This window comes from Pleurodeles waltl, chromosome 4_2, assembly GCF_031143425.1.
Source record: "Pleurodeles waltl isolate 20211129_DDA chromosome 4_2, aPleWal1.hap1.20221129, whole genome shotgun sequence".
NCBI classification, from domain to species: domain Eukaryota; kingdom Metazoa; phylum Chordata; class Amphibia; order Caudata; family Salamandridae; genus Pleurodeles; species Pleurodeles waltl.
In genome coordinates, this window is record NC_090443.1 from 35,149,277 (window position 1) to 35,173,918 (window position 24,642).

At 45.8% G+C, this 24,642-nt stretch overlaps 1 protein-coding gene across 3 annotated transcripts in view; it reads left to right on the forward strand.

Annotated features, from left to right (window-relative positions):
• NCKAP5L (NCK associated protein 5 like) overlaps window positions 1-24,642 on the forward strand; it is a 120,369-nt gene that overhangs the window by 26,634 nt on the left and 69,093 nt on the right. For all 3 annotated transcript variants that reach the window (XM_069230510.1, XM_069230512.1, XM_069230511.1), the window contains 3 exons: window positions 21,600-21,668; window positions 21,841-21,879; window positions 22,220-22,339. In XM_069230510.1, the coding sequence (XP_069086611.1) occupies window positions 21,600-21,668; window positions 21,841-21,879; window positions 22,220-22,339 (228 nt within the window). The remainder of the gene's footprint in view (window positions 1-21,599; window positions 21,669-21,840; window positions 21,880-22,219; window positions 22,340-24,642) is intronic.

Genomic DNA, 24,642 nt, shown 5'->3' on the forward strand with positions numbered 1-24,642 from the left:
AAAGGCTCACCCCTTTGTCACAGCCCAGCAGGGCACTCCAGCTAAGTGGAGTTGCCCGCCCCCTCCGGCCACGGCCCCCACTTTTGGCGGCAAGGCTGGAGGGAACAAAGAAAGCAACAAGGAGGAGTCACTGGCCAGTCAGGACAGCCCCTAAGGTGTCCTGAGCTGAGGTGACTCTAACTTTTAGAAATCCTCCATCTTGCAGATGGAGGATTCCCCCAATAGGGTTAGGATTGTGACCCCCTCCCCTTGGGAGGAGGCACAAAGAGGGTGTACCCACCCTCAGGGCTAGTAGCCATTGGCTACTAACCCCCCAGACCTAAACACGCCCTTAAATTTAGTATTTAAGGGCTACCCTGAACCCTAGAAAATTAGATTCCTGCAACAACAAGAAGGACTGCCTAGCTGAAAACCCCTGCAGAGGAAGACCAGAAGACAACAACTGCCTTGGCTCCAGAAACTCACCGGCCTGTCTCCTGCCTTCCAAAGAACTCTGCTCCAGCGACGCCTTCCAAAGGGACCAGCGACCTCTGAATCCTCTGAGGACTGCCCTGCTTCGACGACGACAAGAAACTCCCGAGGACAGCGGACCTGCTCCAAAAAGACTGCAACTTTGTTTCAAGAAGCAGCTTTAAAGAACCCTGCAACTCCCCGCAAGAAGCGTGAGACTTGCAACACTGCACCCGGCGACCCCGACTCGGCTGGTGGAGAACCAACACCTCAGGGAGGACCCCTGGACTACTCTACAACTGTGAGTACCAAAACCTGTCCCCCCTGAGCCCCCACAGCGCCGCCTGCAGAGGGAATCCCGAGGCTTCCCCTGACCGCGACTCTCTGAAACCTAAGTCCCGACGCCTGGAAAAGACCCTGCACCCGCAGCCCCCAGGACCTGAAGGACCGGACTTTCACTGGAGAAGTGACCCCCAGGAGTCCCTCTCCCTTGCCCAAGTGGAGGTTTCCCCGAGGAAGCCCCCCCTTGCCTGCCTGCAGCGCTGAAGAGATCCCTTGATCTCTCATAGACTAACATTGAAAACCCGACGCTAGTTTCTACACTGCACCCGGCCGCCCCCGCGCTGCTGAGGGTGAAATTTCTGTGTGGGCTTGTGTCCCCCCCGGTGCCCTACAAAACCCCCCTGGTCTGCCCTCCGAAGACGCGGGTACTTACCTGCAAGCAGACCGGAACCGGGGCACCCCCTTCTCTCCATTCTAGCCTATGCGTTTTGGGCACCACTTTGAACTCTGCACCTGACCGGCCCTGAGCTGCTGGTGTGGTGACTTTGGGGTTGCTCTGAACCCCCAAAGGTGGGCTACCTTGGACCAAGAACTGAACCCTGTAAGTGTCTTACTTACCTGGTAAAACTAACAAAAACTTACCTCCCCCAGGAACTGTGAAAATTGCACTAAGTGTCCACTTTTAAAGTAGCTATTTGTCAATAACTTGAAAAGTATACATGCAATTGAAATGATTCAAAGTTCCTAATGTACTTACCTGCAATACCTTTCAAACAAGATATTACATGTTAAATTTGAACCTGTGGTTCTTAAAATAAACTAAGAAAATATATTTTTCTATAACAAAACCTATTGGCTGGATTTGTCTCTGAGTGTGTGTACCTCATTTATTGTCTATGTGTATGTACAACAAATGCTTAACACTACTCCTTGGATAAGCCTACTGCTCGACCACACTACCACAAAATAGAGCATTAGTATTATCTATTTTTACCACTATTTTACCTCTAAGGGGAACCCTTGGACTCTGTGCATGCTATTCCTCACTTTGAAATAGCACATACAGAGCCAACTTCCTACATTGGTGGATCAGCGGTGGGGTACAAGACTTTGCATTTGCTGGACTACTCAGCCAATACCTGATCACACGACAAATTCCAAAATTGTCATTAGAAATTGATTTTTGCAATTTGAAAAGTTTTCTAAATTCTTAAAAGACCTGCTAGGGCCTTGTGTTAGATCCTGTTTAGCATTTCTTTTAGAGTTTAAAAGTTTGTAAAAGTTTGAATTAGAACCTAGAACTAGTTATAGATTCTTAAAAAGTATTCCAACTTTTAGAAGCAAAATGTCTAGCACAGATGTGACTGTGGTGGAACTCGACACCACACCTTACCTCCATCTACAGATGAGAGAGCTAAGGTCACTCTGTAAACTAAAGAAAATAACAATAGGCCCCAAACCTACCAAAATACAGCTCCAGGAGCTTTTGGCAGAGTTTGAAAAGGCCAACCCCTCTGAGGGTGGCAACTCAGAGGATGAAGATAGTGACTTGGAGGGAAATTCCCCCCCTCCAGTCCTACTTAGGGAGAGCAGGGCTACTCAAGCCCTGACTCCACAAATAATAGTCAGAGATGCTGGTTCCCTCACAGGAGGGACCAACAACTCTGAAATCACTGAGGATAACCCCAGTGAAGAGGACATCCAGTTAGCCAGGATGGCCAAAAGATTGGCTTTGGAAAGACAGATCCTAGCCATAGAGAGGGAAAGACAAGAGATGGGCCTAGGACCCATCAATGGTGGCAGCAACATAAATAGGGTCAGAGATTCTCCTGACATGTTGAAAATCCCCAAAGGGATTGTAACTAAATATGAAGATGGTGATGACATCACCAAATGGTTCACAGCCTTTGAGAGGGCTTGAGTAACCAGAAAAGTGAACAGGTCTCACTGGGGTGCTCTCCTTTGGGAAATGTTCACAGGAAAGTGTAGGGATAGACTCCTCACACTCTCTGGAAAAGATGCAGAATCTTATGATCTCATGAAGGGTACCCTGATTGAGGGCTTTGGATTCTCCACTGAGGAGTATAGGATTAGATTCAGGGGGGCTCAAAAATCCTCGAGCCAGACCTGGGTTGACTTTGTAGACTACTCAGTCAAAACACTAGATGGTTGGATTCAAGGCAGTGGTGTAAGTAATTATGATGGGCTGTACAATTTATTTGTGAAAGAACACCTGTTAAGTAATTGTTTCAATGATAAACTGCATCAGCATCTGGTAGACCTAGGACCAATTTCTCCCCAAGAATTGGGAAAGAAGGCGGACCATTGGGTCAAGACTAGGGTGTCCAAAACTTCCACAGGGGGTGACCAAAAGAAAGGGGTCACAAAACCTCCCCAGGGGAAAAGTGGTGAGACAGCCAAAAATAAAAATAGTAAAGAGTCTTCTACAGGCCCCCAAAAACCTGCACAGGAGGGTGGGCCCAGAGCCTCTTCACAAAACAATCCTGGGTACAAGGGTAAAAACTTTGATCCCAAAAAGGCCTGGTGTCGAAACTGTAGTCAGTCTGGACACCAAACTGGAGACAAGGCCTGTCCCAAGAAAAATTCCACTCCAAACTCCAATCCAGGTAACACTGGAATGGCTAGTCTCCAAGTGGGATCAACAGTGTGCCCAGAGCAAATCAGGGTCCACACTGAAGCTACTCTAGTCTCTGAGGGTGGGGTGGATTTAGCCACACTAGCTGCCTGGCCGCCTAACATGCAAAAATACAGGCAGCAGCTCTTTATTAATGGGACAAGTGTAGAGGGCCTGAGGGATACAGGTGCCAGTGTCACCATGGTGACAGAGAAACTGGTTTCCCCTGGCCAATACCTGACTGGAAAAACTCATACAGTCACCAATGCTGACAATCAAACTAAAGCACATCCCATGGCAATGGTAACTTTAGAATGGGGAGGGGTCAATGGCCTGAAACAGGTGGTGGTCTCCTCAAACATCCCAGTAGACTGTCTGCTTGGAAATGACCTGGAGTCCTCAGCATGGGCTGAGGTAGAACTAAAAACCCATGCAGCCATGCTGGGTATCCCTGAACTGGTGTGTGTAAAAACAAGAGCACAATGCAAGGCAAAGGGTGAAAAAGTAGAGCTGGAGTCTGAAAAAATGGCCCAGCCTACCAAGAGAAAAGGAAAGTCAGTTGGGAAACCAACTGCAACACAGTCAGAAAAAGGGAACCTCTCTTCTCAGGAAGAAGTTCTGCCCTCTGAGGGAACTGAGCCTTTGGAGCTTGAACCTTATCAGGTTGAGCTCTTAGGCCCAGGGGGACCCTCAAGGGAGGAGCTGTGTAAGGGACAAGAAACCTGTCCCTCTCTTGAAGGCCTTAGGCAGCAAGCTGCTGAAGAGTCCATGGGCAAGAAAAATGGAACACATAGGGTCTATTGGGAAGATGGACTCCTGTACACTGAGGCCAGAGACCCCAAACCTGGTGCCACTAGGAGAGTGGTAGTGCCTCAGTCGTTCAGAGAGTTTATTCTGACCTTAGCCCATGATATTCCCCTTGCTGGGCATTTGGGACAAACCAAGACGTGGGAGAGGTTAGTCAACCACTTCTACTGGCCCAATATGTCCCAGAAGGTTAAGGAGTTTTGCCTCTCCTGCCCCACCTGTCAATCCAGTGGTAAGACAGGTGGGCACCCAAAGGCCCCCCTCATTCCACTTCCAGTGGTGGGGGTCCCCTTTGAAAGAGTGGGTGTGGACATAGTTGGTCCACTGGAACCTCCCACAGCCTCAGGAAATATGTACATCCTAGTAGTAGTGGATCATGCTACTAGGTATCCTGAAGCTATTCCCCTTAGGTCGACTACTGCCCCTGCAGTAGCCAAGGCCCTCATTGGTATCTTTACCAGAGTGGGTTTCCCTAAGGAGGTGGTGTCTGACAGAGGTACCAACTTCATGTCAGCATACCTAAAACACATGTGGAATGAGTGTGGAGTGACTTACAAATTCACTACACCATACCATCCACAAACTAATGGCTTAGTTGAGAGATTCAACAAGACATTAAAAGGCATGATCATGGGGCTCCCAGAAAAACTCAAAAGGAGATGGGATGTCCTCTTGCCATGTCTGCTTTTTGCTTACAGAGAGGTGCCACAGAAGGGAGTAGGATTCTCACCCTTTGAACTTCTGTTTGGTCATCCTGTAAGGGGACCACTTGCTCTTGTTAAAGAAGGCTGGGAGAGACCTCTTCATGAGCCTAAACAAGACATAGTGGACTATGTACTTGGCCTTCGCTCTAGAATGGCAGAGTACATGGAAAAGGCAACCAAAAACCTTGAGGCCAGCCAACAGCTCCAGAAGTTTTGGTATGACCAAAAGGCTGCACTGGTTGAGTTCCAACCAGGACAGAAAGTCTGGGTTCTGGAGCCTGTGGCTCCCAGGGCACTCCAGGACAAATGGAGTGGCCCTTACCCAGTGCTAGAAAGGAAGAGTCAGGTCACCTACCTGGTGGACCTGGGCACAAGCAGGAGCCCCAAGAGGGTGATCCATGTGAACCGCCTTAAGCTCTTCCATGACAGGGCTGATGTGAATCTGTTGATGGTAACAGATGAGGATCAGGAGGCAGAGAGTGAACCTCTCCCTGATCTTCTGTCATCAGACCCAAAAGATGGCTCAGTAGATGGAGTGATCTACTCAGACACCCTCTCTGGCCAACAGCAAGCTGATTGTAGGAGAGTCCTACAACAGTTTCCTGAACTCTTCTCCTTAACCCCTGGTCAGACACACCTGTGTACCCATGATGTGGACACAGGAGACAGCATGCCTGTCAAAAACAAAATCTTTAGACAGTCTGACCATGTTAAGGAAAGCATTAAGGTGGAAGTCCACAAGATGCTGGAATTGGGAGTAATTGAGCGCTCTGACAGCCCCTGGGCTAGCCCAGTGGTCTTAGTCCCCAAACCTCACACCAAAGATGGAAAGAAAGAGATGAGGTTTTGTGTGGACTACAGAGGGCTCAATTCTGTCACCAAGACAGATGCTCATCCAATTCCTAGAGCTGATGAGCTCATAGATAAATTAGGTGCTGCCAAATTCTTAAGTACCTTTGACTTGACAGCAGGGTACTGGCAGATAAAAATGGCACCTGGAGCAAAAGAGAAAACAGCATTCTCCACACCTGATGGGCATTATCAGTTTACTGTTATGCCCTTTGGTTTAAAGAATGCCCCTGCCACCTTCCAAAGGTTGGTGAATCAAGTCCTTGCTGGTTTGGAGTCCTTTAGCACAGCTTATCTTGATGATATTGCTGTCTTTAGCTCCACCTGGCAGGATCACCTGGTCCACCTGAAGAAGGTTTTGAAGGCTCTGCAATCTGCAGGCCTCTCTATCAAGGCATCCAAATGCCAGATAGGGCAGGGAACTGTGGTTTACTTGGGCCACCTTGTAGGTGGAGGCCAAGTTCAGCCACTCCAACCCAAGATCCAGACTATTCTGGACTGGGTAGCTCCAAAAACCCAGACTCAAGTCAGGGCATTCCTTGGCTTGACTGGGTATTACAGGAGGTTTGTGAAGGGATATGGATCCATTGTGACAGCCCTCACTGAACTCACCTCCAAGAAAATGCCCAAGAAAGTGAACTGGACTGTGGAATGCCAACAGGCCTTTGACACCCTGAAACAAGCAATGTGCTCAGCACCAGTTCTAAAAGCTCCAGATTATTCTAAGCAGTTCATTGTGCAGACAGATGCCTCTGAACATGGGATAGGGGCAGTTTTGTCCCAAACAAATGATGATGGCCTTGACCAGCCTGTTGCTTTCATTAGCAGGAGGTTACTCCCCAGGGAGCAGCGTTGGAGTGCCATTGAGAGGGAGGCCTTTGCTGTGGTTTGGTCCCTGAAGAAGCTGAGACCATACCTCTTTGGGACTCACTTCCTAGTTCAAACTGACCACAGACCTCTCAAATGGCTGATGCAAATGAAAGGTGAAAATCCAAAACTGTTGAGGTGGTCCATCTCCCTACAGGGAATGGACTTTATAGTGGAACACAGACCTGGGACTGCCCATGCCAATGCAGATGGCCTTTCCAGGTTCTTCCACTTAGAAAATGAAGACTCTCTTGGGAAAGGTTAGTCTCATCCTCTTTCGTTTGGGGGGGGGTTGTGTAAGGAAATGCCTCCTTGGCATGGTTGCCCCCTGACTTTTTGCCTTTGCTGATGCTATGTTTACAATTGAAAGTGTGCTGAGGCCTGCTAACCAGGCCCCAGCACCAGTGTTCTTTCCCTAACCTGTACTTTTGTATCCACAATTGGCAGACCCTGGCATCCAGATAAGTCCCTTGTAACTGGTACTTCTAGTACCAAGGGCCCTGATGCCAAGGAAGGTCTCTAAGGGCTGCAGCATGTCTTATGCCACCCTGGAGACCTCTCCCTCAGCACAGACACACTGCTTGCCAGCTTGTGTGTGCTAGTGAGGACAAAACGAGTAAGTCGACATGGCACTCCCCTCAGGGTGCCATGCCAGCCTCTCACTGCCTATGCAGTATAGGTAAGACACCCCTCTAGCAGGCCTTACAGCCCTAAGGCAGGGTGCACTATACCATAGGTGAGGGTACCAGTGCATGAGCATGGTACCCCTACAGTGTCTAAACAAAACCTTAGACATTGTAAGTGCAGGGTAGCCATAAGAGTATATGGTCTGGGAGTCTGTCAAACACGAACTCCACAGCACCATAATGGCTACACTGAAAACTGGGAAGTTTGGTATCAAACTTCTCAGCACAATAAATGCACACTGATGCCAGTGTACATTTTATTGCAAAATACACCCCAGAGGGCACCTTAGAGGTGCCCCCTGAAACTTAACCGACTGTCTGTGTAGGCTGACTAGTTCCAGCAGCCTGCCACACTAGAGACATGTTGCTGGCCCCATGGGGAGAGTGCCTTTGTCACTCTGAGGCCAGTAACAAAGCCTGCACTGGGTGGAGATGCTAACACCTCCCCCAGGCAGGAACTGTAACACCTGGCGGTGAGCCTCAAAGGCTCACCCCTTTGTCACAGCCCAGCAGGGCACTCCAGCTTAGTGGAGTTGCCCGCCCCCTCCGGCCACGGCCCCCACTTTTGGCGGCAAGGCTGGAGGGAACAAAGAAAGCAACAAGGAGGAGTCACTGGCCAGTCAGGACAGCCCCTAAGGTGTCCTGAGCTGAGGTGACTCTAACTTTTAGAAATCCTCCATCTTGCAGATGGAGGATTCCCCCAATAGGGTTAGGATTGTGACCCCCTCCCCTTGGGAGGAGGCACAAAGAGGGTGTACCCACCCTCAGGGCTAGTAGCCATTGGCTACTAACCCCCCAGACCTAAACACGCCCTTAAATTTAGTATTTAAGGGCTACCCTGAACCCTAGAAAATTAGATTCCTGCAACAACAAGAAGAAGGACTGCCTAGCTGAAAACCCCTGCAGAGGAAGACCAGAAGACAACAACTGCCTTGGCTCCAGAAACTCACCGGCCTGTCTCCTGCCTTCCAAAGAACTCTGCTCCAGCGACGCCTTCCAAAGGGACCAGCGACCTCTGAATCCTCTGAGGACTGCCCTGCTTCGACGACGACAAGAAACTCCCGAGGACAGCGGACCTGCTCCAAAAAGACTGCAACTTTGTTTCAAGAAGCAGCTTTAAAGAACCCTGCAACTCCCCGCAAGAAGCGTGAGACTTGCAACACTGCACCCGGCGACCCCGACTCGGCTGGTGGAGAACCAACACCTCAGGGAGGACCCCCGGACTACTCTACGACTGTGAGTACCAAAACCTGTCCCCCGTGAGCCCCCACAGCGCCGCCTGCAGAGGGAATCCCGAGGCTTCCCCTGACCGCGACTCTCTGAAACCTAAGTCCCGACGCCTGGAAAAGACCCTGCACCCGCAGCCCCCAGGACCTGAAGGACCGGACTTTCACTGGAGAAGTGACCCCCAGGAGTCCCTCTCCCTTGCCCAAGTGGAGGTTTCCCCGAGGAAGCCCCCCCTTGCCTGCCTGCAGCGCTGAAGAGATCCCTTGATCTCTCATAGACTAACATTGAAAACCCGACGCTCGTTTCTACACTGCACCCGGCCGCCCCCGCGCTGCTGAGGGTGAAATTTCTGTGTGGGCTTGTGTCCCCCCCGGTGCCCTACAAAACCCCCCTGGTCTGCCCTCCGAAGACGCGGGTACTTACCTGCAAGCAGACCGGAACCGGGGCACCCCCTTCTCTCCATTCTAGCCTATGCGTTTTGGGCACCACTTTGAACTCTGCACCTGACCGGCCCTGAGCTGCTGGTGTGGTGACTTTGGGGTTGCTCTGAACCCCCAACGGTGGGCTACCTTGGACCAAGAACTGAACCCTGTAAGTGTCTTACTTACCTGGTAAAACTAACAAAAACTTACCTCCCCCAGGAACTGTGAAAATTGCACTAAGTGTCCACTTTTAAAGTAGCTATTTGTCAATAACTTGAAAAGTATACATGCAATTGAAATGATTCAAAGTTCCTAATGTACTTACCTGCAATACCTTTCAAACAAGATATTACATGTTAAATTTGAACCTGTGGTTCTTAAAATAAACTAAGAAAAGATATTTTTCTATAACAAAACCTATTGGCTGGATTTGTCTCTGAGTGTGTGTACCTCATTTATTGTCTATGTGTATGTACAACAAATGCTTAACACTACTCCTTGGATAAGCCTACTGCTCGACCACACTACCACAAAATAGAGCATTAGTATTATCTATTTTTACCACTATTTTACCTCTAAGGGGAACCCTTGGACTCTGTGCATGCTATTCCTCACTTTGAAATAGCACATACAGAGCCAACTTCCTACAATCATCTTTTAGAATCTCTTAACTATATATTTATTGACCTGTTCCATTCTTTGAACCAAGAAAAGAAACAAGCATTTGAAATGTAATAGGTATCGTGTTTGCTTGAGTTAGAGCTATTTGCATTGTATTCATAACTGGACTTTTCTTGCAGATCAACCTTGCCTCATAATTTTGTCTTTTCCTGCCATATAATTCCAGTGGCCCTGCATATAACTAAAGCACTTCCATTTACCTTCTTCCTCTATCTGCATTCTAAGACAATACCACTTCCACCACCCCACCATCAGAGTTGCTGGTTGGTTAACACAATTCCCACCCAAAAAGACAGAATACAGCCACAGAGGAGAAATAAACTAGATGCGTCCCCAAACATATCAAGGGTGTCCAAACAGTCATAGTGTAATAAGGATGTTAAGGTGGCCTGAATAATGGCCATAATTGTAATAAGAAGAGGGTATTAAAATATATACAATTATCATAAGCCTTTATCAGAAATAAACTTTTGACATTAGACTGTAATGCTCAAAACTGCCCCTGGAGGGTACCATAACAAAAATATAATTTGTAGGAAACATGGTCATGTAACCATATTGCTACCCCCTAGAAGGCATAGCCCCATGGGAAAAAAAGCAGGAGCAAATAATGCAGTGCACCATATACTTACCCCAGAGGGCATTTTTAGGCCTACTGCAATAATATTACAAAAAAGGGCTATAAAACTAACTTCTCCTAGCTCTAAAAACAAAATCCACCCAGGCAAGATATTAAAAAGAGAATGGATGGTGATAGGGGTTATTTGGCAGTCCCCACTAACATAGTGTGGGGACTAAGATGATGTAGGCGGAAAGAGCACATTGTGTTCAATGTTTTGAAGGTGGTCCCATTGTCCTAGGACCGCCACAGGCTGAGTTATGAGCAAAAATGTTTTGTAAAAGTAATGCCCTGCAAAGCATTATGGGTCAAGTTTCTGTGCCACAAATAGTTTAGTATGTTGATCTGACTGTAATGCTTTGAACAGCATCCAAAGGATATCTCAGTGAATAAAGCATTTGTAAGAAAAATGGTCATGTAACTATATAGTTAACCCCAAGAGGGTATATATCACACACAAAAAATGGCAGAAAGTAATTCAGTGTAACCATATATTTTACCCCTAAAGGGTGTAGTGCATAACACATTTTCAGGGGTAGCAGGCCTATAGCAATGATGTTACAAACATGGGCCTTAAAACTCAAGCTATTCCCAGCTGTAAAACAAATGATCCAGCCATGAGAGCGATTAACCCCTCGGGTGCCCGGTACGAGCTGGTCTTGTCCTCGGCCACAGTTGCCGTGTGCCGAGGACGAGACCAGCTTGTCCTGCACCTGGCCCACCGGGGGAGCGCCAGCGCACCCTCTGTGGGCCTCCCACCCACACCCCCGGTCAGGGATGGAAGGGGAATCGCAATGGTGCGCCAACCTCATCAGAGGTCGCCTCGGATGCAAAATAATTTCTCTTCCGATCACGGGCTGGGGGCCGGAGGGGCATCAAAGGAAAGGCCTTCCCTTTCTTTTGATGTCTCTCTCAGCATTTCTGCATGAAGCGATCGGGCAGCAGAAATGCCTACTAGACACCAGGGATTTTTTTTTTTTTATGCATAAGGGCAAGGCATGGCAAGGGGTGATCCTCAGAGGGGCACGTTTTTTTTTTTACCGGCCCAAGGGGGCCCGAAACCACTAGGCACCAGAGTTTTTAAAAAAAAAACAATTTTTTAGAGACTGCGAGCGACCCCTTAGGCAAGGGTCACTCCCCTGGGGGTCAATTTTATTTCAGGCCTTTTCTGCCCACCTTGGGGGCAGATGAGCCTATTTTTCATAGGCCAGTCTGCCTTAGGCACCAGGGATTGGTGTGTGTGGGTGTTTTGTTTTGGGGGGGCAGACCCTTGGGCAGGGGTTGCTCCCCATGGGGGCATATTACTGTTGGCCATTTCTGACCCCCACACCCCCCAGCAGATTGGCCTATTTATGTAAGGTCCACCTGCCCCCCCCCAGAGACCAGGGGAAGATTTTATTTTTCCAAAAAAGAGGGTGGGGGTATGGCCATAACCCCACCCCAAATAAATGGGGACAAAGTTGTTTTGCCAACTGGTGGGTAGATGGGGCAATTACCCCCAATCCACTACCTAGACTCCCTTGGGTGTCTAGTTTTCAGAAATGTTTGGGTTTGGTAGGTTTCCATAGATGGCTGCTGAGCCCGGGACCAAAAAGGCAGGAAATTATGGGGTCCCCATACTAGCATGTGAACTACAGGGCATTTCCCAAATATATGTATTTTTTCACACTGTCTTACATTTGGAAGGAAACAATGTAGAGAAAGACAAGGGATAATAACACGTGTTCTTCTATTATGTGTTCCCCCAAGTCTCCCGATTAAAATGGTACCTCACTTGTGTGGGTAGGCCTAATGCCTGCGACAGGAAATGCAACATGGACACATCACATTTTTACATTGAATTCAGATTTGTTTTTTGGAAAGTGCCTAGCTGTGGATTTTTGCCTCTATCTTAGCCGGCACCTAGGGAAACCTACCAAACCTGTGCACTTTTGAAAACTAGACACCTAGGAGAATCCAGGAATGGTTGACTTGTGGGGCTCTCACCAGGTTTGGTTACCCAGAATCCTTTGCAAACCTCAAAATGTGGCCAAAAATAAAAAACACTGGGTACTTCACTTGTGTTGGTAGCGCTAGTGCCAGCAACAGGAAATGCAACATCAAATTTTTACATTGACAACTGCCGTATTTTTTTGGGAAAGTGCCTAACTGTGGAATTTGTTATCTTGCGTAGATGGCACATTGGAAAACCTGCCAAACCTGTGCATTTTTTTAAAAAGTAAACACCATGGGGAACCCAGGACGGGGGACCTTGCGGCGCGCTTACCAGGTTCTGTTACCCAGAATCCCTAACAAACCTCATAATTTGGCTAAGAAAGCACTTTTTTTCCTCACATTTCAAGCTGCAAAGTTCTGGAATCTGAGGGGAGCCACAAACTTCCTTCCACCCAGCATTCCCCTAGGTCTCCCGATAAAAAAGGTATTTCACTTGTGTGGTTAGGCCTCATGCCTGCGACAGGAAATGCCCCAAAACACTATGTGGCCACATCAAAATTATCAAATACAAAACTACCTGTTTTTGCGGGGGTCACCTGCGTTTTTGGCCCTGGGCTCAGCAGCCATCTAGGGAAACCTAACAAACCCAGACATTACTGAAATCTAGACACCCACGGGAGTTCAGGGAGGTGTGACTTGCGTAGATCCCCCAGTGTTTTCTTACTCGGAATCCTCAGCAAACCTCAAATTTAGCTAAAACAAAAATCAAATTTCCCCCACATTTGTGTCTGGGCTCACCGCACCGGCACACATTTCCTACCACCCACCGTTTCTTTCAGTCTCCCAATAAAAATGACACCTCACTTGTGTAGGTGGGCCAAGTGCCTGTGACAGGGAAGAGCCAAAAACATGTTGAAATTGAGGGGGTAACCAAAGCTGGTCCAAAAGGACAGTTTGAAAAAAAATTATACGTTTTTCGGCTGACAAGTGGGGCAGAATTTTTATCAGTATAGATGTGACAGTGCTGGGTGGTAGGAATTTTGTGGATTCCTGCAGATTCCAGAAGTTTCCATCAGAAAAATGTGTGATTTCAAGCAAAGTTGGAGGTTTGCAGGGCATTGTGGTTAAGAAAATGGTGCAGGGTGCATGTGTAGGACACCACTCTGAACTCACCCAGATGTTTAGTTTTCAGATGTGTCTAGGTCTTGTAGATTTTCTGGCTTGGCAGTTCGGGCTGGACTGTTCCCATGAGGAACAGGGTCCAGACTGATTTGCATATGGCTGGGTCCAACCTGGGGTGGCCTGGTGAGCAAAAGAACGATGGATTAAACCCAGATCTGTGATTGGGGTGGGTGTTTGCAATGTTCAGCACTCTGTCCATCATCCTTTTGTGTTGCTAAAGTTGCCCCAAGTGGGAAGGGTATGCCCAGATGTGGGTCCCTTGCTCACTGTGCCACTGGATTCAAGGTAGCCTGGCTGATCAAGGGTGATACCCTGAAACCGGTCCCAGGATGCTTGTTTCCGGTCCAGGGAGGATCTGGCTTGGCAATTAGGGCTGGACTGTTCCCATGAGGAACAGGGTCAAGACTGATTTGCATATGGCTGGGTCCAACCTGGGGTGGCATCCGTCCATCATCCTTTTGTGTTGCTTGTAGATTTTTCTGCATGGCAGCGTCCCAAAGTCCATAAACTGCAGACCTCGCTATTCTAAGTGGGGCAATTTGGGAGTTAACCAAGCTGTCATGGCCCAAACGTAAAACCAAAACCCAAATTAATCAAATGTCCTCTTGCTTGCCATTGGGATAAGATCTTTTAGTGTGCGTGGAGAGCTGAAAGACTGTTAACCCCTTCAGTTGGGGTAGGGGCATAACCATGCCCATACTGGTCAGTAGCCACCACCCCACAAATTTTTTTTAAAATTTTTTTTTTTTATTCCCTGGCATCTAGTAAGCTTTCTGTGCCCGCCTCCCACCCCCAATCCCTTTCCTGGGGAGTGGATCGGGAGAAATTGGGAATTGCCCATCTCCCCGCCCGTCTCCTCCCCCCACCCCCCAATCCCTTTCCTGGGGAGTGGATCGGGAGAAATTGGGAATTGCCCATCTCCCCACCGGTGGACAGAACAACTTTGGCAATACTCCAACTCTCTTTATTTGAAAAAAATCTTCCCTGGTCTCTGATGGGCATTGGGCCTTATAAAAATAGGCCGATCTGCCCCCGGGGGGGGGGGGGCAGAAATGGCCAACAGTAATGTGAGGACTGACCCTTGCCCAAGGGTCTGCCCCCCCCAACCCCCCAGAAAAAAAAACACACACACCAAACCCTTGTGCATGAGTGGTTTGTACCCTAGACCCCCCACCCCAGCGGCAGAAATGGCCTAAAATACATTTGTCCCCAGGGGAGCGGCCCTTGCCTAAGGGGTCACACCCCTTGTGTGAAACAGATATTTTAAAAAAAAATCCTTGGTATCTATATTGGCCTAAGAAAAATAGGCCAATCTGCCCCCAAGGGGGGCAGAAATGGCCTAAAAACAATTTGCCTCCAGGGAAGCGACCCTTGCCTAAGGGGTCGTCCCCACATGTAAAAAACTATTAAAAAGAAAAAAAAAGTATCCCTGGTGTCTAGTGGGTTCTGATCCCTCCCCTCCTCCTGGGGCAGAAAGGGCCAAATAAAAAAATGCCCCCCTTGGGGATCGGTCCTTGCCTAAGTGGCTGCTCCCTTTATATGTAAACACATACAAGCAAAACAAAACACAAAATCCCTGGTGTCTAGTGGGCATTTCTGCAGCCCGATTGCTCCACAATCGGGCTGCAGAAATGCTCAGAGACATGAAAGGAAAGGCCTTTCCATTCCTTTCATGCCTCTCAGCCCCTAAACCCCCCCATTCCACTGATCCGAAGAGAAATGCTTCCATTTATTTTCCAATCACGCTGGAAGCTGAGCTTGGGTGACCTCTGATAAGGTCAGCGCGCATTCGTGCACTGATGTCATCTGATGTCACAGGGGGTGGTGGGAGTGGAAGAGGAAATGATTCCCCTTCCATCTCTGCCCCGGGGGAGGAGGGGGCGGTTCAAGGGGGGGGCGCCAGTCCCCGTCCCATTCCTAGGATGTAACAGTTATGTCATTGGCGCCTCAGCGCTGCAGCCATGGACGTCACTGCCACGTCCGTGGCGGGGAAGGGGTTAAAAAGAATTCACATGCATACCCTCAGTCATATCAGACCTACCCAACGTACCTCCATCTCAAAAAAATATTACAATAACAAACAAACAATAACAAACCCCACCCGATATTGCTGTCTTCCCCCAGATGTAATACATATAATCTCTAATCATAGTCCCAACAACTAAGATACATTTACAGTTATGCTTGCATATACCCAGATCAGTCCAGTGCTCTCTTTCACAATCAAAAAATGCTATTATTTAAAAAAACAATAATACTGTGTAAAAACATAAAATGGCAGTACAATAATACAAAACACAATTTCTTTAAGCAGGGATTTAGCTCTGAATCAGAGATGTTGATATGTTAGTGCTGCCATGCATTTCGGTGTCCACTAGAGAAGTGCCACGCACCTTCATTAGGGCACAATTTTATGTACCAAATTATAGAATAATAATCCATCCCAGGGGAAATGTAAGGGTTCACAGTTTCAAAATTCCTTTTCGATAACCTGTGAATGGAGGGTCTTATCATCCCAATAGACACAGAAGCAGGTGCTTGAATAAGTCCAAATCCTGGATCCTTCCACAGAATGGTAATCTGCAAACTCAGAAGGACAAAAGGATAACTACTTATACTATGGTATTAAAACTTCTTCCTGGTCGAATTTAGCAAAGTAAAATGGTGCCCATACCATTCATAGTTAACCCAATAAAGGTAAGGATAGTTCAGGTAAAAGTATCTGTTCAATCCGTACAGTGTCCTGCCAGAGGAAATGAGAAGGCTCCAGCATATGCTAACATTGCCTTTAAACAACATTCTTTACCCATCAAGCCAGCCTCTTTGATATCCTTATCTTGGGTCAAATATCAATCACTTTTTTGGTGAAGTTTACCATCATGCTACATCAGACCTACCAACACAGACCGTGCCAGTGTGTGTCACACAGTATTGGCTCATTTCACACAGCCACGCAGAAAGGAGCCAATATCACACAGTGGAACACAATGTGAGCTACAAACCCCTGCTTAGAGTGGGTTTCTAGCTTGTGTTTAGAGACAGCGGAGTCCATTAGGGGCTTTAAAAGCTCTTCTCAAACACTGGAAAAAAATAAAATGTAGCCAATGTGCTGGAAGCCAATAAGCGTATAAATAAGCAGCATAGTTTGTCTTGTGCACTTTGTCACTTTTTTTAGGAATCCCAGTATTTTGCAACAAAGATATTGAAATGCAGTGAGCCATTGTATGCATCCTTTCTTAATACTTTGCATTTCCATGTGTGCTCGTATCCATTACGTGTCTAGTTTGCATCCTCCAATTTCAATTTTAAAAAAGTCATTTTTAAAAGAGTCTCTGGCTTCTCTCAATTCACTAATTTGACCCTATCCTTACCCAGTCACCTTTGTTGCTTGCTTATATAAAGTTGACAGAGGTGTAGTAAAAAGGGGGAGATTGCTAGGAGGTTGCCTGCTTACCAAGGGTAGTGAGTAGCAAACAGTTCTGCGTTGTTGAATGATTTACTCAACATCACATTTGAGTGGGCTGCAGAATCACATTATCCTAGGGCCATTTTAACAAATGTCAGTGTATATTTGCCATGAACCTGTAGTTTGAGACATTACAGTTTCCTTTCCTAAAGGTAGGAACTAGGATTGAACCCTGCCACTAGTTTGGAATTCTATTTTTGCGAACAGCTTTGATGCAGACAAGTCTAATATAACTGTACTGCCCACCACTTCCTTTATATTACCTGCATGGTGGAGGCAAGTCCATCTGGGGTGATTGCCATGGCGGGTTTCAAATTTCTGATTAGCTTATCAAAATCACTGAAATGTATACTATGTAGGTCACACTTGAGTTCCGATTAATTCAGAGATATCATTGCCCCACTAACATATAATTTGGTAATATGGTTATCTGGTTTGTCTGGCTAATGTTAGCGGAAGGGTTGCTGGATTCTAAATTCCTTTCACATCCTCCCATTTTAAAGTCAGCTGTATTTTATCCCAGGTCCATTGGTTTAAACACCAATTTTGCGAGTGTTGAGATTTTTCAATTGTCTATACACCTACAGCTCTACCTACATCTTCCTCCCTACACAACCATGCTACACTATCCCTTACATCAGTCACATGCTGCAACTCCAACTACACTTTATATCACCACTTACACAGCAACCAACACTCTTAAAATAACCACTGGCACCCTATCCCATACCAACTACATCCCGTCCTATCTTGACCCACCCACATCACACGGCCTGTACCACTATTTGTTCTCTATACTGTCCTGTATATGTTACACCTGCCCTATCTACATGCTACATCCCCATTCAACACCACCTTCTTTACACCTCGAGGACAAGTTGCTTCTTCTTTTTAGCTACATTTATTTTTTATATATGCTGTTTTATATAGCACAAATGTGGCCCAACGTTTATTAGGGCACTTAAAAATATTTGGGACAGAGAATCAGATGCCAGCTCAGCAAAAAAAAAATGGAAAAAGGGGGGGGGGGGTTGCAATATAAGGGTGTGTAGAATTCCCATAGACTATGCCTAGGACATTTTATTTGGAGTCCAGTACAACACATTTTCAGGTCTATATTGTCCTTGGGACAAGTCGGCCCAGTCCCCTGGAGCACAAAACCTTTGGTTGCCAATTCACAGTATCACAGATATGGAGCAGGGAAAGGAATTGACTGCAGTTGAGGTAATATTTGTGTCCATATGTTAATGCTGTTCAAACTTGTATTTATGGTTCATTAATGCTAAATCTTTATTATTAGGGTGAAAAGTCTAAATTAATTTTGTAAACTAGGACTGTACTACGGACAGTTGATCCAGTAAAAAACATGTCTGCATACGTTTGCAGAGTTTAACAATATGAGGCTATTTATAATGCCCCCAGAATGCTCTCTTATTAGATGCAAATATTTGAATAAGCTTGAAAACAAGTTTGATTCTTTGCTTTCAAAATAAAATGTTCAAGGAAAAATGCAACTAGGCAAAAAACGTTTTGCTTAACTACTGTGAAATTGTAGGTACCACTTCTTTGAAGCATCATTTGGTAAAATGTGTTGATGTATCTTAGCATTTCCAGAAAATAATCAGATTGGAAAGTAGCTGTTACCGGTTTCAGCAAGATTATGGGAAACTTGAAAATAAACAAGCAATGGCAAAGTCAATAAGTCTGACAATGATGGTCAGTCCTTTGGTTTTGTCAAGGCGTATCTTGTCTTGGCTTTTGTAAAAATGTATTGTTGTGGGAGCCGCTGGGACCTAGCTATTGTAACAAACATTGGCAAAAAGCAAAATTATTTTTTGGTCTCAAAAAGCCCACATTGCCATTAGTAGAGTTCCTGGCACTGAACAAAACCACGTCTGTGTGCTGATATGCTCCTTGTGAAAGAGCAGATTGACATAATTCACAGTTAAACTAGCCGATAGATGGCTGTAGAGAGCTAATTTTAACAAAAACAAAAGGTCTTGGTTAACGTAAGACTTAATTTCTTAAAGTGGCAAACGTGCACCCATGGTATTTGCATTTGTGCAGGTTTACATATTTCATGCATGCACAAAAATTTACAGAAGTAGACAAGGAAATAGTATTCCTAGAAAATATTTGTGAACTGTATTTTAACATGAGCAAGTATGCATGTGTAGATTAGCTCGTGTTAAAATACAGATGAGCTTATGGAAGTTAACTTTCCCTCCAACCACTTTTTTTCCAACCCTGTAAGCTTTACTTCAGACTCTTGTCAGGAGTAAATTTCCAACCTTTCTCAGTATTGGAAAAGATTGGAGAAGAGCTGGTGAACACCCTTAAAACATGAAAATTATTAGGTTTGCACAGACTTCAAAGGACATTCCAACCCTGAAACAATTGCTTACCCATACCTCCAGCCCCAGTATGTAGATCTGCAGAAAGGTGACAAAATTAGAAAGTTGCTAGTATTCATACCCTACTACAGTATTATCCCTGGCACAATCAGAGAGGCTATTATCAGAGCTCCTATTTAAAGAGATTGCTGCCATAATTTGTCATAGATCACTCAACCTGACACCAAAGGGACAAGTTGATTTATTTTTTTCTACTAATTTTCTTTTAATTAACCATGACAAGTAGATTTGGGAAGGAAAATGTCCTATGGACAAGTAGATCTTTTATTAAAGTCCACCCCTATGTATCTATATTTGAAGGAAAGAGATACCAGGCTTTTCAGTATACAACAGTACTCACTTTTATTAGCGCTTTACATTCTTGAATATGACAGAAGAAACAAATGAGCGCCACAGACAGGGGCGGCTCCTTTGCAATGGCGAGGGAGCATTCCTCCCACCCCCCCTTGCCCCTGGCTGAGCCAGCAGCAGAATAATAAAAAGATAGTTCACTATTGTTTTATTTTTCTGCTGCTGGCTCAGCCAGCAACGTGTGAAGGGAGGGCGGGGCTGGGTCATGGGAGAGGGGAGGGGGAGTGGAGTGCACCTAACTGCGCAGGCGGCTGGCCAAACACACATGCACACTTGGGTTTCAACACAGCCGGGCTGGAGAAACTGCACAGGCCCTAGGGTTGTGTCTGAGCGGCAGTCCAAGCAGCTCAGACCAATCCTGACACTGCTTTCATGCTAGCTTGAGCATGAAAGTAGCACCAGCATTGCTGGGGAGCCTGCGCTGGTGTCACAGTGAATGCTGGGATACCACATCGAGGGAGGAGGAGTGCGAGGCGGCACGAGACAGTGGCGCCTGTGAAGGTGATTTATTATTTTTTTGAATATATATTTTCACCCTCCGGTCTCCCCCTTCGAGATTTGCCGCCACTGGACATAGATAAAGGTTAAAGTAGAAAAGGTGTAATCCGATGAGTCAACTAAGACTCGAGATAAGATGAGAAGGAAGCAGGAAATGGAAAAAAGGAATGCGTGAATATGTAATAGAAAAGAGTATGAGTAGGCAGAAAACAGAAGGAAAGAAAAAGCTTTTAGCTTCTACTTATCCTACAAATTTGATTATTCACATACATCCTACATTATCACTGACCTTTTATAATATTTACATGTACCCCTCCACTTAATCATCACTCTTGATCTTCAAACACTAAATAATAGTCACTACAAGAACGGACTCCGTTTCATTATTCCATGGCCTCATCCTGCCTATAGAAAAGATCCCGGCTTATCCGGGTGATTGCCTTGAGACCGGACACCATCCCTGTGATCAGGGGAGTCCTCTTGGAATCCATATTTCGTGCAGGAAGTTTTAACTTCGACATTGCACCCCTCAGAGCCAAAAGGAACATCAAGATGCATCAGTATGGAGATGATACTTGACTCTACCTAAAAGATCCATCAAAAGGTTTAATCACCTGGCTCAAAGATTGCCCTACCACAATCCAGGCCTCGATGTCAAACTCTTAATTGAAACTCCACTCCTTAAGGCACATTTTGTGCTAAGTTCGGCACAAACCAACAGGAACGTGTGTAGAAATTGTTCCCAACAATAAAGCATGACAGCTTCATCACCACAGCGGGCCAGCTTTCCCAAATCCCCAGATTTCCATATAATTACAACTTCTGCGTCAGACCACACGTCTCTTCATGCGTCCATCTCATTACTCCCACAAAAGAGTAACTAGAGTACTTGCAACCATGCCACCCCTACATCCTCTCATACATTTCCAGAAGCATCCCATACACCCCCACACTATCAGCTACAGTATCACTTTGCAGGATCACCTGCGCGATATACCATGAGCTACACCCTTCACAATCTACATCCCTAAAGCATATCCCCATCAACACCCTCTCTACCTCCGACAGTACACCAAAACATAAGCTCTGCATAGCAACGTAGGCCCTACCTCACCATCTGTGTGCCACGTCACCTACACCCCCTGAACCACCTACATTATCTGACACTTGGTGCCATACCATCTGGCCCTACACCATCTGTACCCTCCACTCTTCAAAACATACCCTTTCACACCACCATCTTTACCCACAAGCACAATTCTTCCTGCTCCCTATACAAATGGTATGCACACACCACCTTCACAGTAGTGCAGTATTTATGCAATCTGTTGAAATGCATAAAGAAAGCAAATGCTGTTCTTTGCCTGTTTTTAAGTTACTTATTTACAACTGCTTTTCGCAAATGTTTGTCTCTGGGTGTCCTTGAATTGGTATGTCTGATATTTTTCTTGCCAAGAGGGTTCACATTCTGTCTTATAGCTGCCTCTCTTTACAGTCGTCATATGTTGTTTTTTAACTCTGCAGGCAGAAAATTCGGCTCTGGCCCTGGCTAATGAGAATCAACGGGAAGCTTATGAACGCTGTTTGGATGAGGTAATGTGGGCATATTCTGGCTACAGGTCCCCTGTACAGCTCCTTATTGGGGTGCGAGCAGACTGGAGATTTTTCTGAATGAGCTGCACTGCTAAGGGGACACTAGGTAGCTGTAAGAATCAGTTAATTATTTCCATTTAACATGGTCTTTAACGCTGTCCTTCTGTTGCAGGTTGCAAACCACGTTGTCCAGGCACTGCTGAACCAGAAGGTAAACATTGTTCAGGGTTTATTCCTTTCATTTTTTTCCCTTTTATCTGTTTTGCAGAATGGTGGGGAACTTGTTGTGCCACACCTCAAAGTCCCCTGATAGTCTCAAAACTAATTTCTTAGACTGAGGCATACCCCGCTGTCTCACAGGTACACTTTTTACAGTACGCAGTGTTCCTGCAAAGCGCATTTGGAACCAGTGCTTCTTTTGCTTTTGGGATGCTGTAACCCCGTTCATGACACAAAAAATCTTGAGGATTAACAGGGCATGTGGTTTTCTGTGCATCAGAACCGCGAAGTGTTATTTCAGTGTTCCTTCATGAAGCTTTTTTTTCACCTAGGACCTGCGAGAGGAATGTCTCAAGCTAAAGAAGAAGGTTCTTGACCTGGAGAGACAAAACAGGACACTCAGCGACCTCTTCCACCAAAAACTGCAGCTTTCGACGGAGGCAGTTCCTCAGGTAATGGCAAAGCAGCCTAGGGTAAGTGCTGTTTGCAAGGCGCAAATTAGAATCTGTTGCCAGCACATTACTTGGTACATAGTGTGTTGTGGACAGCACCCCTACATTGTGTGTTCTCGGGCTCACCAGTGAAAAGGTTTTCGCTTGTTCGTGGGTGCCTGCGAGTGACACTGCTCTGTCAGTGGCAGCCCATGGCGCAGGCCCTCAAGCTATGTGTTCTGGAAGGCTATTCATCTGTTATTTGGTGGCAGCCCCATATGGGTTTTCGATTGCCACCACCCCATTTGTTGTTGCCAAACAAGTCCCCAACCTCCGTATGTGGGTGCCAGACACGACTCTCCCTCCTCTGACCATTCTGTAGCATCTGGATATGTCCGATTATGGAGAAATAAATGACCTGAATCATTTTGAATGCTGGAGCAATTGCCTCTGTCACTACTTCTTCCAGGTCACACTATCGGCATTTCAGGCGTCTTCCAGTTTCTGGGTTTATCTGCTCTGGCTTGTACTTATTTTCATACTGTGGTTACTGTATTGGTAACCTGTAATTTGCGTTTCAGATCATAGTCAAATATAATGCAAGGACTAAGGGCCTTATTACGACCTTGATGGAGGGGTTTCCTCCATTACAAATGTGGCGGATATCCCCTCTGTCGTATTATGATCCCATTATATTCAATGGAGATCGTAATATGGCGGATGGGATATCTGCCACATTTGTGATGAAGGAAACCCCTCTGTCAAGGTTGTAATAAGGTCCTCAGTCTATTGCAGGTTTTGACTTTATTGTACGTAGTTTAGGTTTCTCTGAGACGCTTCTTTGGTGCGGTTCCATGTGGAGTGATACTGCCAAATGGTGTTACTGGTTCATGCCAGTCTAACAGGTTAAGGTTCTGGTGAACATTTGGTGGATTGTATATATTTATTTACTCTCCCGTTTGTGACACTGGGATCGAATTATACACTCCTCTGCTTGTTCAGCATTCGGGCAATCTACCCAGCTTTGCTCTACACAAGTGCTTTGAGCTGCTTTTGTACTTATATTGTATTTATGTAGGGTTCTGTTTTTTGTACTTCATGTTAATTCTTGGTTGGGAAGGCATTGTTTCTGGGATTATCCAGAATAGTTGTATTTGATGGGGTGCTATTAAGTAGTGTTATTTTTTTGTAGTTTCCAGTTGCTACTTTAAAACTGATTAACTTGGTCTGAGCTCCATTTAGCATGTTCATTCATCAAAAATGCATTGTTTCAGTTACACATAAGCTTGCCTGTGTTTTTACACCCAGACCTGATGTCATTCTTTAGGGAGGCTTAGGTTATACTGGAGCTTTCCTTAGTTTGGTGTTAGGATGAACAGACTGTAGTCCTAAGGTAAACATTTTTTACGTGCAAGTCTTCCATCCTCACAACGGGGCTCCAGAAACCTCTGCCAAAGTTGCCAGGATGTAGATAACTCTATGTTGGGCAGAGGCTGCATTGTACATGCTGCTTATTGTCACCATCGAGCTAATTAATGCCTGTATGGTTTTTATGAACGCAACTTTCTTCCCACCAATAATTCAGTATGTAGGCATGGGTTCAGTACTGAGTCAAAAGATTTTCTATGACTGACGTCCTGCTTTTCTTCTTTGTGTTTTTACACAGTTGCTGAAAGTCGAAGACGTGATCTGTTGCTCTGTTTGGAAAAGGAATCTCATGCAACTTTTATGCAAAGTGTTGTTGTTTAGAAGTGGTTTTAGTATTGTTTGATTCATAATACCTTTGGAAGGTTTTCCGATGCTGGTGTCACTAAAGACTTCTAGTTGTTTCGGATCACAGTTTTTATGCATTGGGTTGACCATCCCTTTTCGCCATGTTTCTTGTAAGTGTTAACTTTGCAGGATATAATTTAAAATATTGCTGCTAAAGAAAAAGTGAGAAAGAAAATTTAAAATAAATATACATAAAATATATGGAAAATAGGAATCACAAGGAGATGCAATCAGGGAGGAGAAGAAGAGGAAAACAAAGAAAATGTTTGGACAGCTTTAAGAGGTTATTGATATTTTCTGGTTCTTTAGCTTCTCCAAGGAGGGGATCGAAATTTGAGGAGGTCGAATAGTCCTCTAATAATCATGTCTTTTAGTCTTTCCTCTCTAGTATCCTCCAACGTTTGTTCTCCTCATGCACAGGATGACGCATGTTTATGACTGAACCTTGGATAGGGCACATAACAAATTTAATCCATCCGTTTCTTGGATCATGACTGCTTTCAGGGATTAATGTGCCCAACTTTAGTCTAATCAGACCTACCCCGTTTGTC